This window comes from Phallusia mammillata, chromosome 1 (assembly GCF_965637545.1).
Source record: "Phallusia mammillata chromosome 1, kaPhaMamm4.hap1.1, whole genome shotgun sequence".
NCBI lineage: Eukaryota > Metazoa > Chordata > Ascidiacea > Phlebobranchia > Ascidiidae > Phallusia > Phallusia mammillata.
In genome coordinates, this window is record NC_137252.1 from 33,353,071 (window position 1) to 33,370,051 (window position 16,981).

General features: G+C 36.6%; 1 protein-coding gene across 1 annotated transcript in view; it reads right to left on the bottom strand.

Annotated features, from left to right (window-relative positions):
• LOC145230571 (DNA-dependent protein kinase catalytic subunit-like) overlaps positions 1-16,981 on the bottom strand; it is a 56,035-nt gene that overhangs the window by 10,445 nt on the left and 28,609 nt on the right. The window contains exons 39-68 of the mRNA XM_080096020.1: positions 16,782-16,874; positions 16,488-16,576; positions 15,933-16,052; positions 15,411-15,573; positions 14,818-14,950; positions 14,245-14,394; positions 13,727-13,868; positions 13,319-13,454; positions 11,755-11,936; positions 11,192-11,311; positions 10,581-10,704; positions 10,117-10,254; positions 9,754-9,869; positions 9,369-9,560; positions 9,107-9,196; positions 8,833-9,046; positions 8,261-8,447; positions 6,771-6,995; positions 6,252-6,364; positions 5,688-5,909; positions 4,807-4,984; positions 4,252-4,372; positions 4,029-4,161; positions 3,463-3,551; positions 2,994-3,108; positions 2,328-2,504; positions 1,554-1,719; positions 1,344-1,455; positions 983-1,160; positions 402-571 (exon numbers count right to left, since the gene is read on the bottom strand). Of these exons, the coding sequence (XP_079952146.1) occupies positions 402-571; positions 983-1,160; positions 1,344-1,455; positions 1,554-1,719; positions 2,328-2,504; positions 2,994-3,108; positions 3,463-3,551; positions 4,029-4,161; positions 4,252-4,372; positions 4,807-4,984; positions 5,688-5,909; positions 6,252-6,364; positions 6,771-6,995; positions 8,261-8,447; positions 8,833-9,046; positions 9,107-9,196; positions 9,369-9,560; positions 9,754-9,869; positions 10,117-10,254; positions 10,581-10,704; positions 11,192-11,311; positions 11,755-11,936; positions 13,319-13,454; positions 13,727-13,868; positions 14,245-14,394; positions 14,818-14,950; positions 15,411-15,573; positions 15,933-16,052; positions 16,488-16,576; positions 16,782-16,874 (4,388 nt within the window). The remainder of the gene's footprint in view (positions 1-401; positions 572-982; positions 1,161-1,343; positions 1,456-1,553; positions 1,720-2,327; positions 2,505-2,993; positions 3,109-3,462; positions 3,552-4,028; positions 4,162-4,251; positions 4,373-4,806; positions 4,985-5,687; positions 5,910-6,251; positions 6,365-6,770; positions 6,996-8,260; positions 8,448-8,832; positions 9,047-9,106; positions 9,197-9,368; positions 9,561-9,753; positions 9,870-10,116; positions 10,255-10,580; positions 10,705-11,191; positions 11,312-11,754; positions 11,937-13,318; positions 13,455-13,726; positions 13,869-14,244; positions 14,395-14,817; positions 14,951-15,410; positions 15,574-15,932; positions 16,053-16,487; positions 16,577-16,781; positions 16,875-16,981) is intronic.

Sequence of the window (16,981 nt, forward strand, 5' to 3'; positions counted from 1 at the left end):
TTGTGCCATTTCTTAACTATTAAGCTCGTCCAATTGCTTTCACAGTTTATTTTCACAGTAGTGATACCAAAACTTTCTCTGCTCAAGTATAACTTAGAAAGTCTTTTGCACATCACTGATATCAAAAAAATAGGCTACACTACAACAGCTACCATTAATGCAGTAGTTTTTGTGTCATAAATAAGGTGACACGGGATATAAAGTTATTATAGAACAAAATTGTACACTAATCATCTGAAAACTAATGTAAAGTTTATTATTTTAAATCAACTACAGCAAATTTGCCTACCACCCGTAAGGCATTGCTGCACCAGTAATATAATGATAAGTGCCCCACAGTTGAGAACAATTGCTCAACCGTATCGACGCATTATAACGAGCCTATGCGTTTTAAAACTTACCTCCCAAGTTCAGGTGTTTGTTCTTGGAGCGCCCGAAACGCAGCCAAATAATATTTCACACAACTTTGCTCTTCTCCTGTCACCACTAGACGTCGCCCGCGTGCGTGATAAAATGAAGCGGTCGCCTGGGATAAATTGATTCTCGCACTTTCCTTCAACGATTCATAATCCTGTGAAAAATATTAACCAGGTGCAAATTAGGTTTTTTAGCAGAGTAATGAACTTGCATTTTTTGCGGGTAGATTATATAAATTTTAGTAAAATTTTCAGATATATTCTGTAAATTGACTTTAGGGGTAACGTTTTGACATTTTTTTGTATTAGGTATGATTTTGTTAACAATTTGTTGTGGATTGGTCCCAGCCAAGCAAGACCAGATATGACAATCTATAATTGAAAAGAAAGACATGTATTTCAACAAATGTTTCAATTGTCGCATCAAGTAACAAATTTGCTGACCTTTGTATAATAACGAGAAAAGATATACAGTAAAAAGCATCATCGAACTCCTTTTCTGTGTAACTGGCAAATCCCGCAACACAATCGACATGGGATTTGAACCCGTAACCTCAAACCTTCACCTTTTCCAGTGCCCGAAGAATTTTCTCAGCCACAACAAAGTTTCCTCTCGTGAAAGCGCTCCTCATCATTTCGATCAACATCTTGCTTCTGCATCCTGACAACCACGAGTCACGTCTCTCCTCCGAATCATCCAAGATACGGCTCAACCGATCACTCATCCGATCCATGAGGAACGTTCTGAGTTGAAAAAAAGAGGAAATTTCTTTGAACTAAAAAAAATGTCAAAAAATAATTTACTTGGAAAATCAATTTCTTTAGTGGACTTCAAAATTTACAAAAAGTTGACAAAAAAAATCAAAACATAATGATTTTTCCTATTTAAATATCATTAAAAAACTGCAACTTCCTGAACCCGGTAACCTGTAACTGATGACGTCATGCCATGACGTAATAGGATCGTATGTCAAGTGTGGCATTCGCGTCATCCACCCACCAACGATGCGTCGCACGTCATGTTCTGTGACGTCATCGTCTGCGCAATAAGTTAAATTTACAGAAAAAAAGCAGAATTAACAAAAATCAAAGAAGATTAAAAAACAATAAAACAAATAAACAATAACTTGTTTCTACCGGGGCTCTGTGCAAAATCCAGAAACTCATGAAGATCAGGCACGAGCGGCACAACACGAAAGATCTCTTGCTCCCCCTTGCGACCAGCGCCACCACCTACCGACCACCGCTGGGTGGCGTGCTCGGCAGTGAGGTTCAAGTAATATCGGGCTCGGTCAAAGTCATCCTGCAAAGCAAAACATTTACCACTCACGCGTCAACATTTCGTATGTAAATGTCCAAAAATCAATGTCTAGGGCAGGAACTTGGCCGAATGGTCCGGCGCGCCTGACCCACATACAGACATAAAAACCCTGATCGGGATTTGTCCCCGGGAGAGTCCTGGGTTCGAACCCCGTGAAAAAAAAAAAAAAAAAAAAAAAAAAAAAAAAAAAATCAATGTCTAAATTGAAAATTCGATCCAACGCGTATTGCGCTTCCTTACGTAATATTGCATCTCCACAAACACTCACGACATGCAAAAACATTTTATGTAAAAGTACAAAATTGTTTGGTGCATTTTGGCAGCCTAAAGGTTTTTGCATCATAGCAATCCAAAATATTCGACAAAAATGCAGTGCACACGTGCTAACCTACATCAACAAACAATTCCGCTCAATCGCACAATCTGTTAAATTGCATAGGGCTCGTAAATCCCAACCGTAGCCATTTTGTAATAAAATTCAATTCCTTAATCGCCAAGTCCAGGTAACTTAATCAACACGCTTGGTAAACATGCTGTGCGGTTAACCGGATTCGTCTGTATCTTGTATTTTTTACCCACTACAGCTATACCTTGTAAATGTACAACATCGTCAGATGCTCCGAATATCTTCTCTCGACGTGACTCTTTCTGTCTACGTCACTCTGCATGACGTCATCGAAGAATGAAGACAGCTGCTCGCCGACCTCCACACGACCTTGTAGCAGAAGTAGCAGTTTGGCGTGGACGGCAGATTCGAGAAAACGACCCTGCAAAAATATGTGTCATTTTGGATCAGTAATTCATAAACGTTTTTATCGCTACCACTGAGAACTACACAATGAATTTTATTTACTATTTTTCAAAAAATCAAGCTATCCACCATGACCCCACAATGATGTAATTATTCTATGAAATTATCAACTTGGAGATAAAACTATCTTAAGAAATCGGATGAAATCGGACTTATGTTCCTTCTTCCAAAAGCCTTTGTCTGTCTTAACTTTCTTTTAATTCCACGCCATCGATCATGGATATGTTGTCAATCTATTTGTTCAGTTACTGTTTGTATTAAATTTACCTAATTTATGTTTTTATGTAAACTATTTTGTGTATGTTCTACAACGATTATTCATTTGACATATTTTCTATTTGAATAAGGATTTAAGGATTTCTGATAAACGCACTGTCTGTTGCTACTGACTTTTCTCCGATAAGTTTTGTTCAGTTACTGTTTAGGTAGCCTCCACGCATTATACCTGGTAATCCTGATGTAACAAGGCAGCCTTCAAACCTCCCGCGTTGACGTCATCAGAGGTGACGTTATCATATCGTTCGAGCAAGCTGTCGCAGAGGAAGTTGACGTGGTCCCACCTAAAGTCAAACTCGCTGGTTATTTAAACTAATAGGATAGCTACAAGGTTTTGATGCAGGTTAAAATAATAACATCCAACTTACTTGTTTGAGCATGTCACTGCATATGTTTAAACCAGAAACGTGGCTTTCCTATTTTTTGCCAGTTTCTACATACTACTACCATACGTGGTACTTACAACAGATGTACATTTGTTACCTAACTGACTAGGACCCTGTCTATACATGGTATTTAACTTGATTTCAAAAGAGAGTAAATAAGAGCGTTTGTGCAGATTCAATCGCAACTATTTATTCCTGGCTTTTAAACATATGTTTGCGAATGCAGAAGAATTGGGTTTAAAATGAACTTGCCTTGACATTTGCTTGACGCAGTTGAGGAGGCAATCTTCCCACATATCCCTCTCCACATCACTTGCATCTGTGTCCTCATCGTTCAGAGCCTGCAGTGCAATACGCAGGTGTAAATGTGTATGTTGAGCTGCAAACCTCTTTAGGCTAATGAAACGGGGAAAAGGAAAAGTTCGATCTTTTCAATGCATTGTGTTGAATGCTGTTTGTAATGTGCAGTGACCTTTTCACCATTTTAAAATTATTTGTTAATTACCACAATATTTAAATATACTTTTTTTAATTTTAATTTTGTTGACGAGTTACAAAAACTGCTCTTTGCATTGAACAATAACTTTCAAATACCATTTTAGTATTTGTTTTGTTTAATACCACAAACTTTAACTATATTTTTTGCTTTGATTCCACCATTTCAAAAACATTATTTTCACATCATGCTGGATTGTTTTGGCATTTTTCTGAAATGTGTTTGCAAACAATGTTTTAAAAAATGTTAACATAAATAACAACAACTTAAAAGCTGATAAAACACATTAAACGTATGTACAGACCATATCACAATTTATTACCTGCTCGTAAACCTTCCTTGCTTCTTTGTAAGAGTTCTGGATCTCAAGACTCAAACCACGGGACGAGGTGGGATTCGAACCCGCGCCGAAAATTCCACTCAGAACGTCGAAGTCGCCAAGAGATTTGTACAAACTGAATAAATTGTTTTTTATTATTCAAACTTTTGCACTTGCAGAAACAAAACTTAAAATAGATAAACTTAGAAATCTTGCGAAAACCTACCGAGCAAGCTGAAGCCAAGTTTCAGGGCAAGATTCGAACCCAGGACCTGGAACTTTCCGTCGTTTCGTTGCAGGTTCATCAGTTCGTTTGTTTAAAATCATCTGCTCAAGTATCACAATTCCTACGAAAATAGTGCACCTACTGAACACCTCGTTAAACACACATGGATATGAAATGCAAAGCAAATATTTTGGTAGGTGAAATGCACATTAAATCACCAGGTATTAAATGTTAATTTCCACCGGAACCAGCGGGTATTTTTTTTTAACCCACGCCTTGCTGCGTAAAAAGCCGGTTATTTGCATTAGGATATATTGCTGTTTAAAATCCTTAGGACAAGCTGTTTTCTCCCTTTAAAATCTTAACCAAAAACTCTTCCGCAAAAAGAACCAACGCATTAAACCAGAATTTACCATTGACAAATTTAATAAGGTGTTTAGAAAATTTAAGTATATTTTTGTGTAAACCAAAACAACGAACTACAACAAAAGAAAGGTCTTGCACATTTTCCTTGGATTCTTTGGTTTAGTTTTTCCATTTTTCATTTTATCCTACCCAGAGCGTGTTTGTTGGATGCAAGTGATGAGGAGGCGACCAGAGCAGGAGGAAGGAGCTCCTCCACCCGGTTGTCATGGTAACAAACGTCCTGAATGCATCCTATGAGCGCAGGGTTTTTCTCCGCAGAGCGGTTCAGAATGGAGCCCAGACCGGAAAGTACAGCATCGATACGCTCCTACACGAAATGAAAGCTTTTATGCATTGGTTTCCAACGAGGGAGGAATTCCTCACAAGACAGGATTTTTCAAACTAAAGGGGAAGAATTTACTTTAATTTGTTCTTGGGGTTTGTAAATAAGTGAAGTGAAGCTATTGGAATATTTGTGAAGTTGGTTTAAGACTCAAATTTGTATGATCTTTATATGGTTTAACATTTACTATGTAGTATATTAGAGGAATGAAAATGTTTTAAATTGTAAATAGAGGAATTTGTCAAAAAAGGTTAAGAACCACTGCTTTTATGCAAATTGCTGAAGGTCGGAAATGTTTATTGGTTCTCAACCGGGGCGAAATTATACTTAAAGGTGTAAATCTAAAATGCCGTTGGGGTAAACATAAGGAAGCATCAGATTTGACGTTCCTCAAAAGAAAAAATGCGAGTAATTGGATTTCCCTGTGTTTTTTACAATGCCACGTACACTGGCAAAACATTGTTAACTGGGCAACAAACTTGGAACATTTCTTAGTCTCTTAACATCTGTTTTGCAGGACCAGTTTTCTAAAAAAACATGTCGACATAAAAAGTTTCAGCAAAATCAAAGGGTAAACGAGAATAAATAGCTAATAAACTTTATATGTGCTTGCTGGAATGCAAAAGTCATCAATTTAACACTTAAACATATTAAATTTAACATTGTATTTTCCTATGAAAGGTGGTACCTTGGATAACTTCTTCCCAATTTTGGTCTCTTCCTCCAGAAGAGCGAGGACGAGAGAAGAGAGGACGATCCTGCAAAGATGAGGATCGTGTTGACATGCGGCCGCTAGAGGCGCCACAATCGATCGATGCGGGATTTGCAGGTCGGGTAGTTCCCCTGTCCTGTACTTTCGATGAAGTTGAACTTCGGTTTCGCGCCGACGCGCTGCCTCCGTCTTTGCGACCTGGGTTCAAAGGTTAAAGGTTATACAACATCAGCTGGAAATAATCTCACATTTACTGACAAGTTCTAAGATTATATTAAAACAGGAAAAGATTTTGTATTACGACACAACACGCTAGGTATCATACCTTTTAAATATATCCACAAAAAACATGCAGAAGTATTTTAGGATGGGGCGTTTTATTTTGCAGTTAAAGACAAAAGTACGGTCAAAAATTCAAGTAATATTTTTTTTTATTTTTTTTATAAAAGCGCAGAGCCACAATACAAGTAATGTACAGACAGTGCACACTGTTTTCACGTCTAAAATCCTTGTGTAGCCATCTTATCAATAATATTTTACCTCTTTAAGTTTGTTCCGTCGTTCCTGAGCTCGAGCAAATTTCATCCGCGATTCGTCACTTTCCTTCCGAAACCTTCTCCGCAATCTTTCAACATTCACATCCACACCTGTTCCTGTTGGGACAAAAAAACAACAACAAGCTGAAATGATTTATGCAACCTAACCAAAACTGGGAATGCCCAAAAGGGTAAACTTATTTATAAAATTTTTTCACTTAAGTTCCTATATTGATTTACAAACGTATATAATGTTAGTTAATTTTAATTACAGATCAACAAACCCATTTGTTTGATGCAATCTCCTAAAACAACTAATATCGATAAAAGAAAAGTAAATTTTAAAATCGAACATTTTTTAATGTATCCTTGCTTTCAAACACACTTAAAGTTAGCCAATTTAATCAAAAATTGACATTTTGTTTCTCAATATTCTTAACAATTTAACCTATGACAATTGATTTCATTTTTAAACGCCAAATATAAGTAATTATTTCAGAAAAGTTTAGTGTCAGGTTATCACCTTTTCGACTTCCAAAATTATCAGTTCCAGTATAAACCATTTTCTTTTTCCCGAAATCCGGATCAGTGGGTTTCAGTGTCGAAAGTGCTGGTCGATATCTACCACCAGAGGCGCTGGAACCAACGAGCAAAGCGCTTTTTCGTTCTGGTTGCCCAAACGCTGCCAGACTGGAGAAAGTATCTAAACTGCTCCCAGTCATCCAGTTGTACGTGTTCTTGCCAGTCACTGTGGATGACCACAACATGTTAAAATATTCGAAATTTATGAATTTTTTGGTAAACTGTTGTAATATGTTGCAGAAGTTATTCGTTAACATTTATCTTCAACTGAATTTAATCAATATGTTTTTGTTTATCTTTGACATAGTTTCAAGTATGACTGATTTTGTGTTTTGTGTAAATTAGGTGTGTTCTACAACGGTGTTTATTAATTATATTTGTGTATTATTCTATTTGAATAAGGTAATAATATAAGTTTACAAATCGAGCTTGAAAAACACTGCTCAGTTTACTCCTAAATGACAGCGATGTTGTAGAAATTAAACGATGCATCACTCTATGGCAGGGGCGGGCAACTTCTCCAGTCGGCGGGCCTGATATGGGAAAATGAAGTACTTGGCGGGCCGGATTCCTGAATCGATATATTAATCGCGTATTTATCCAGTGATTTAAAACGGATTTTTGACCACCTAAACTAAATACAATCAAGAACGCAATTACAATACAGTCCAAACAATCTAACTGATATAACATAAAATTATTCACCACAGCAAATTTAATGCATACACCACAGACTTAGGTACTGCTGAAACACTAACTAGGCTACACGTGTGGAAAGAAAGAAAACCGAGAAATCAGGCCACCCACAAGGTTGGCAGTTATGTCGTAACAATGGACGTATGGTGCGATGGTTACAACGGCGGGAAAGTTTTTTGGTAGTGGGGAGCGTTACTGTCCGTTACAACTACAATTTGACGCAGTAAGCAAGTAGTAGGGGATTGCGGAAGACTGTGGCCGTGGGCCACATTATCATGCAAGACCAGAAACTGTCTGCGGGCCGCTCAAAATCCCGTCGCGGGCCGGATCCGGCCCGCGGGCCGTATGTTGCCCACCCCTGCTCTATGGGCATTATTTGATTTTGAAATGTATAATATCATTCGGTGTAGTCTTATGAAAATATTGATGGCAAATGTTAACTTTAAATTTGTCTCCAAATAAATATAAAAGCTGTTCTTTTATTTATCTTATGACTGAGTTTCACGTACGACTAATTTTGCCAATGTGGCAAGTGATAACTTGCATGAATTTGCACTCAGTCTATTTAGTTGCAGATGGTGTACAATTGAAGTTAAATTGAATTTTACTATGGACGTGTTTTTACGTCAACTATTGCATGTGTGTTCTAAGATGATTTTTATTAATCATCTGTTTAAGATTCTATTTGAATAATGCAATAAAATAAGTTCTCAATATAATTTTCAAACGACTTACTGTCGACTGTGGCTGAAAACTGGAGATTCTCCTGAGTCGCCATGACGACGTTGGGTTGCCTGGACGACGGCGGCGACAGTAGCTTGTTTGGGGAATCCCCGTTGCTTCCTCCAGCTTGCAGAGTGTCAGCGAACAGCGGAGTCATGCTTGCGTGTCTGTATCTCCACCGGTTGTCGATCGTGTACTCCTGCAGCACGCCATGAGGTATATTGGTTACCGAGTTTTGCCGCGTCAGCATGACTCAGCAAAACAACACAAACGTTAGCTGACCGAAGATGATTAACATTCTTACTTGTATCTTTCATATATGCAAAAGATAGTATAGAATCGCTGCTAATAGCTCAAATACAAGAAATGCAAAATGTTTCATTAATTAAACAAAAGATGGTTTTGTTTTTGATCTAGCTAGTTTTTAAGTCCGTTTTCTGTGGTTCCAAAGCTAGACGACTAATTACACGTTTTATTTTGGATTTGCTTTCGCAAGTCAAGTCAAGTGAATCACGTTTCAAAACAAGTACTACAATTTTATCCCTTTAGCCAGTCATCTCTGTTAGCACGAAACCTGCACCTACCTGAAACACACATTCCGACAAAGGATGGTCAAACATTGGTCGCTCAAAGTCTGGACTCAACGAGGCACTCTGTAGTAGCAGGGATACAGTGTTGGAGAGATAATTTACTTCATCTAATGCTGGGTCGTACATTTGACCAAGTAAGCTGCCAAGTTTAGCAGAAGCTTGGATCGGCAATCTGTCCTCACTGCTCCAGAAGTTAACAATCTGGTTCCTGTTCAAAAAATGCGGTTTTAATTAGAGCCTTGGCATTAGTATTTGCACAACGACTCACCTCAACGCTTCCTCAGGATCGTGCAGCAACTTAAGAAGAAAAAGTCGTGATGAAGAAAGAATTTCAGAAGAGCGTTTGTCAGAAGGAAGGCTGCGAAAGAAATTTAAATTAAAACTAGAAATTTAATCAACTTTACAAATAGGTGCAAAAATTGAAAAATAGAACCGTTTATAGGTTTCTTAACTTTCCAAACAACCAACATTCAAATTGTGCAACGAAATATGTGTAAAGCCAATAGTCTTTTTAATAAAAAACATCTCACCTCATTTGCGCATCGTATATCTCCATGGCAACGTTCGCCGCCTCCCGACGACAGAGAACACTGGCATGCTGAGGAAAATGTTTGGCGATTTGACCGAAGAACATCATAACGTCATCATTGGTAACGTCAGAGGATTTGTTTGATATGACGCTCCGGCAGAGACGAAGGCAGACGAGCTGCAGGGCTTCATTACTGCAAGGAAGTTGTACTGATAAACAAAATGATGGTAACCACCGTAAAGCGCCTGAATGTGAAACTTGGATAACGTGGCTTTAACCCGATGGGACCTAATTGGTTTGCTATGAAAACGAGTGGCTTGTAATGTTACAAATCCGTCATCTGTCATTTTTATGTCGTCGAAAGATTGTTCTGGAGGCCTCCTTACCCGATACTAAGTTTTGAGGTGAAGTTCTTCGCCTTGAGTTGAGTGAAAAGTTCTTCGATAGAGTCGGCTCGCTCGAGAATAATCTCAAAGCAATAAGTAAGAAGGTCACCATGAACCTGAAATTACAACAGTTTACGTTTTTCACAGATCGTAAGGGTTTGTATGTCATTGTTCAACTGTCACACGTAAATTTTAATTATGCGAAAACGACTGTGCCGGGCTTTTCTGGCTTCGTGGGCACATTTTTGTCGTAATACCCATTTAAACACAAGCGCTTCGCGAATCATATTTGCTTAAGCGCCAAGCCAAACAATTAAAACAATATACTATTATCATACAGCATTGAAATAAGGTGGGTCTTACTTTTGGAATAAGAAACATCACACGAGACAGAAACTGATCGACAATCGGTGGGTAGTGAGAAGCCACCTTGTGGAGACTTGTTATAAAGACATCCTGGCGCTTGGGGTCTCTGCTGAGCAAGGTGAGCTTGGCGACCACCTAATGGATAATTTTAGTTAAGGAGCAATTGGTTAAGTGGGTAAGAGTTTAAGCCTCTTGTCTAGCATAAGACCCAATTGGAAACAAATGCAATATAGCAATATAGTTCAACGACGGTTTAAAATACAATACAGTCAATGAAATCAGTATCTTACAAACACAATTAAGACGTATAGTTTAGACTAAAAGTTTTATTACATTGAAAGATGTATCAGGTGTTTGTTTGAAAGATGTATCAGAAGGCAATGAACGTTGAGAATTTAAAGCTTAAAAATGATTTTTAGAAGACATGTCAGACCACAATATTTGATTCAAATATATTTTACCATCTCGTGAATTTCACCCTCGGTTTCCTTCTCAATCTCAGTCAGATATCTCAACGTCATTCCACCAACTTCTGCTGCGCTGTCATAAATTTCCTTGCGCTTGTAAACAATGTTTTGGAAAATTCTGTGCAAAAGATGAAAGACCATAATGTATAAACGAACAAATAAAAAATGCTTTTCACATTTGTTTTTGCAGAAACCTTGCTGTAAGTGACAATCTTTAATGTCGGATATACTCCAACGTTACAAAAGTTTGCAACAACTCATAAAGAATTTGCACATTTAAAAACCTATTTTATACACGACCTTTTAGTCAATTGTTTTTTGTTTACTATAAGAAGTTAAGTACTTATTAATGCATTTCACTATTTTGTCAGAAAAGCAAACTAAGAACAGAAAAATAAAATAAACTATATTTATACACAGAAATACAACTGATTTACACCAACAAAAACCTTGATGATCTACGAAAGTGTTTTAGTAATAAATCCTTCGACACAAAACGCACAAACTGGATGACAGATCTGAGCTCAACAATAAGGTGTAATTCGTTGGTGTGTGGGACACAGGGAATTCCCTGTTCCGTAACCCCAACGATTAATTTTACCCACCTCTTAAAATAGGCGGATCTGTCCACCACATATGATGACGCGTAAGGGGAAATCCCGTTTGCTAATATCGCTCCAAGCAGCTGTAAACCTGCGAAGTTGGATTTCGATTCGGGATCAGTGCTGGAATAAAACAAGGTGATTGTCAGAGCAATGTTTAAACAGGTTTATGACTCAGCTGATAAACTACTGGCATAAAAATAAATATACCAAACGAGATTTTAGCTGTGAAGTCGATTAATGGGTGGTGGATGAAAGAACAATGGGCTTGTCGAGGCATTTTGTAAACGTACATTTTGCATAAATTACAAAAATTCGTTTGTGCAACCTAAACTAAACTTCTACATTGCAAGTGTTTAATTAAAATAGCGATTCCAATAGATTCGCTTATGGAGTTTAATTCTGTTTAAAAAGGAATTAGTTAATCTTGGATTGGTAGTCGACAATAATGTACTATTCTACTATGACTAACCCCATTTGCTACATTACGTTGCTATAGTGACTCTTCGACTGTTAAGTCATGATTTACGTGGTATATCTTCCTTCTATTTAGCGTATTTTCATACCTGCCACAAAGATCATAAACGAGTTTTGGGTTAATTCCGGATTTCACACGAGATCCCCAACATTCCAAAGTCGCCTTGATCAGGTCCAAATTATGTCGGAGGAGCGCACGGTTATCGGACGAAAACTTTTCAGCCAAATGTTCGAAAAGACCTTGCACCAAACCACGACCTTCTACTGTGTCCTGTGTAAAGGTTAAATTTTAGTTTTAAACACCTTTATTCGCATTTACAAAAAGTAGAGTAGTACAGCTAGGATGTTTTTACAGTTTGATTTATGAGTGTGTCGTGGTCGCTGGTCTGCATAAACGTTTTTAGGCTGATCCTCGTAGTAAATGCATGTTTATCTTAGCCCCAAAATTTAAAGACAGTTTAAAGTGAAATCTTACGACTTCGTTTTGTTCCTGGACAATTTGCAATTTACAAAAATAACACTAAAACTGCCACTGGACAGACTATTATGGGGTTTAATCAAAAGTTATTGAATTTGATCGCAAGTCATTGAGTTTGATCGGAAAATATTGAACTTGATCACAAGTTATGAAGTTTGATCGGAAATTCGGAAGTCATTGAACTTGATCACAAGTTATGAAGTTTGATCGGAAATACGGAAGTCATTGAACTTGATTGCAAGTTACGGAATTTGATCGCAAGTTACGGAATTTGATCGCAAGTTATTGAATTTGATCGCAAGTTATGGAATTTGATCGCAAGTTACTGAATTTGATCGGAAGTTATGAAATTTGATCGCAAGTTATTGAATTTGATCGCAAGTTATGGAATTTGATCGCAAGTTATTGAATTTGATTGAAAGTTATTGAATTTGATCGAAAGTTATTTAATTTGATCGCAAGTTATTGAATTTGATCGCAAGTTATGGAATTTGATCGCAAGTTATTGAATTTGATCGCAAGTTATTGAATTTGATTGAAAGTTATTGAATTTGATCGGAAGTTATGGAATTTGATCGCAAGTTATTGAATTTGATCGCAAGTTACTGAATTTGATCGGAAGTTATGAAATTTGATCACAAGTTACTGAATTTGATCGGAAGTTACTGAATTTGATCGGAAGTTATGAAATTTGATCGCAAGTTATTGAATTTGATCGCAAGTTATTGAATTTGATTGAAAGTTATTGAATTTGATCGAAAGTTATTTAATTTGATCGCAAGTTATTGAATTTGATCGCAAGTTATGGAATTTGATCGCAAGTTATTGAATTTGATCGCAAGTTATTGAATTTGATTGAAAGTTATTGAATTTGATCGGAAGTTATGGAATTTGATCGCAAGTCATTGAGTTTGATCGCAAGTTATTGAATTTGATTGAAAGTTATTGAATTTGATTGAAAGTTATTGAACTTGATCGCAAGTTATTGAGTTTGATCGCAAGTTATGGAAGTTGATCGCAAGTTATGGAAGTTGATCGCAAGTTATTGAGTTTGATCGCAAGTTATTGAATTTGATTGAAAGTTATTGAATTTGATTGAAAGTTATGGAAGTTGATCGCAAGTTATGGAAGTTGATCGCAAGTTATTGAATTTTGATCACAACAAGTTAAAGAACCTCTGGTATGGCCACACTGTTCCACGAAAGGGCGGTAGCGAGTACATCAAATGTCATCCAGTCAATCCCATCAACACAGCAATCTCCACGCACTATTGTCTGGATGAGTGGTGCAATCCAATACTTTGCATATGGTCTACAAATGATTATGATAAAAAAGTAACATAAATTTTGAATATGATTGGAAAATAAGGTAAAATGTAATACACAGAAATATGTAATGGTTTACGAATACAAAGTAAAATGTAAACACAATTCCTATATGCAAGAACATTGTTAACGAATAATACAAACTGTGTAAAATTACATCTGACATCACCCAGATTGGCGTAGTTTGACAATAGAAATGTTTTAGAACAACAACACCTCTTCCAAATTGACAATATCAGCTGAATTGCTCAATATTACCTGAAACATTCTTCACAATTTACGATGAGTTTGGCGATGAAAATCCGGATGTTAGGGTGGGTGGATGACGATGCAAACTTTTTATGAATGGAAAGCATCCATTGAGGAAGTTGCCCAGGTGGTGCATCCCCTGCAGGTAAACCTTGAAACGTATTTTTTTAAATAGGGTCCAAGAAGCACAAAAGTTTTTACTTGTTACATTACCAGGCGCATCAATTTCAAGTAATCTGTAGATTAAGGGCTGTTAAACAAAATTTGTTGATTTTCACAACATTGCTACATTACAATAATAGGTTCTATCTTAAAATAAAATAGGATAAACATTCACTTTACATGAGGTCAAAAAATTATCAAAAGTGCAATAATTGTTTCTGCAGACAAAAGAACAAAGATCTTTATATACGCAAATTTGTAAAACATGCATATTTTAATAAAGGACGAAATCCTACAGTTTGAATCTTAATAAAACAGACCATTCAAAATAGTTTAATCATGAGTTCAAATTTCGTTCAACTCACCTATCTTGTTGTGTTGCATATGAGTGATGACACCAACCATAGCTGGCATACATTCGTGCTCATTCAACGAGTTTGCTTCAAGTTCAACAAAGTTGTTTTGGTGAGAAAAGTTGGTTGGACTTTCTCTTGTTGATGCCGATTCAAATCCAACTAAAAGAAAACAATTACACAAGCTGGAAATGAGCTGAAAATTACGGTGCATATTTAGAATGAAGAGACAGAGATGCAGACTGAGATTGGATTTGAACCCACAAAAGAAGCCTTTTTTCAGGCTGGGGGCATTTCCAAGGCGTTTGATTCGCAAAATGGTTAAAATTAAAACAAATAATTTGAAGTATTTATGCAAAAATGTCAAAAGTTAATTTAAATTAAATTTAACATTTGGTGAGATTTAAAACAAAGATAGAAGCTATCTTGAGGTATAACGCAGTGGTTCTCAACAGGATGTAAATTTGGTACATTTGAGGAAAAAAGTATCTTTAGAATCTGCTCAGAAGTGAACGAAATGCCTTACCAAAACCAATCTTTGGATTACAGATAAATTGCTCCTTTTATGTGTAGCTTGTAACTTACGCGTGTCAGATTGAAGGGACGATATTTGAACGGTTCTTCCCCTGTTTCCATCAAAAGCGCTCACTTCTTCACTCAAACTGCTGCCAGCTATAGATGCCATATAAGGAGCGAACATAATGCCTTCATTCTCGTTCTACACAAACAAAAACAAAAGTGTGTTAAATTGTATTCTATTATTGCATCACAAAAGTGTTCACTAAGTTTTAACATGTTGTTTGTTTTATTTTTATCCTCGGTGGGCATGTAACGCCAGGATGAGAGGTGCTTTCGTTGATTGTTTGACTCAAGAAGTTGGTAACTTAAAATTAGTTCAACATTAAATTCAATTTTTTTGACTTAGGAAGTTGGTAACTTTAATTTTATTTCATCAGTTTCATTGGTTTAAAGCAATGCTGCTCAAGTCTCTTACTCATGAAAACACGAGTGTCTGAGACAAGATTTAAACCCACAACCTTGTGAACAAGAGGCTCCTGCGCCAACCATTCGACTAACTAGTAGCAGAATTTTAAAAAATTAAGAAAGCTTTAAATATTTAAGAGTTGAATCATATTGAAATCATAACATATGATAAGTCAGTTTGAATTCAAACTTACATTTTCCTCTTTCATGGTTTTCCTGATAGCGATAAAACGTTTCCTTTTCACCAGTGGTTCTGTCATTTCAACCTCAAACTTATATTTGTTTTCGGTCGGTATGACGTTGTTCAGGAAAAACTGGTTCTTGGACGGATTCTCATCAAACAAAAATGCTTTGTACCTAATCACACACATCCCATTAAAATTAAGTTATTTCATAATGTTTTGCTATGAATAACATTTTCGATTTCCAGATGAGCCAACCCCACCCTTTAATGTGAGCCCCCACAGCATAACGCCTGGAGTAACAATATAACTGCAGCGCGTTTACCATCTATCCAGCAATTTCACTAAAAAACGACCAACGTTGCGCAGCTATATCACACATCCCAATAAATCGGAGCATTTTTTTCATAAAGTTTTTTGTATGTATCAGACGCCTTTTTGATTAGTCCAGGTTCTGTTACTCTAGGATTGCTACGAAAGTGAATTCGGAATCAACCGTCCGAACGGTAACATAATAAGGGAAATAATATTTACCACTTTTGTTCAGTTTGAGTGCAGACCACCGATGCTATCATAGCGTTGTAAACTGAACAATGAAATTTCCTTCTTTCCTCCAACAACTGACTTTCACCCTCCAAGTTCTCATTTCGATCCCTGCAAAAATGTTTTCTACAATGAGGCAAATTTCAGAATTTATAACTGTTTCTATATTTTGGAACACTATATACGGATCTGTTCATAAGTTTAATGGCGAAAATAACGACCCAAATAGACGTAAAAAGCGACATGCTTTATTGTTTAAACTTTTTGGCAAAAGTTGTTTATAAATTATGTTGTTGTTTAAACAAATAAGATTTATAAGTGTTTGGAGATTCGGTTGCTTAAATTAACATTGGATTGTTCCACACTTCAACCGTCCAAATTCACATTCAATCCTTGCAAAAACTTTATGTTAATTATTTTTTACAAAATAAGTTACCAAATTTTTGAAATCGGTTTGTTAAAATTGGGAAAAAAAGTAGAAAATCTTCTGACGGAAAAAATAGTAGATAAATAGACTCGAATTGAGTAGTTGATCTACACACAAACCTGTTTGCTCTCATCATAAAAGCTTTCATGAGAGATTCTTTATTTTGCGAACTGGCGTAAGCTTGTCCGATGCTTGACGAAGGCTCAATCTGTGTAAAAACAATAAAATTCAATGTCAACCTAAGCACAAGTGGAACAATAGTGTCTTGTCAACTGCACACCAGAACTCACGTTTATATACCTTAACTGTGACTGTGTATAGTTTTGGAATTGTTTTTGTTTAAACTTCAAAAATATTTGTTATTTGATTCCATTTGAACAAGGGTAAAAAACCATAGAAGTTTTTTCTCTAACCTGTTCTTTGGGCAAAAGTGAAAACATGAGCTCCAGTATTCGGTAAGCGAGACTTTTCCTTTCCAGCTGATGGATCCACTGAGATTCGGGATACTGAAAGGCAAGTACAATTTAATTATTTTATTGTATACTGAATCTTAGCGTTGGTCGCCAAAGTGTTCCGCTAAATGCATACTCTGGCTTGGCGAATTTAAAGTTTC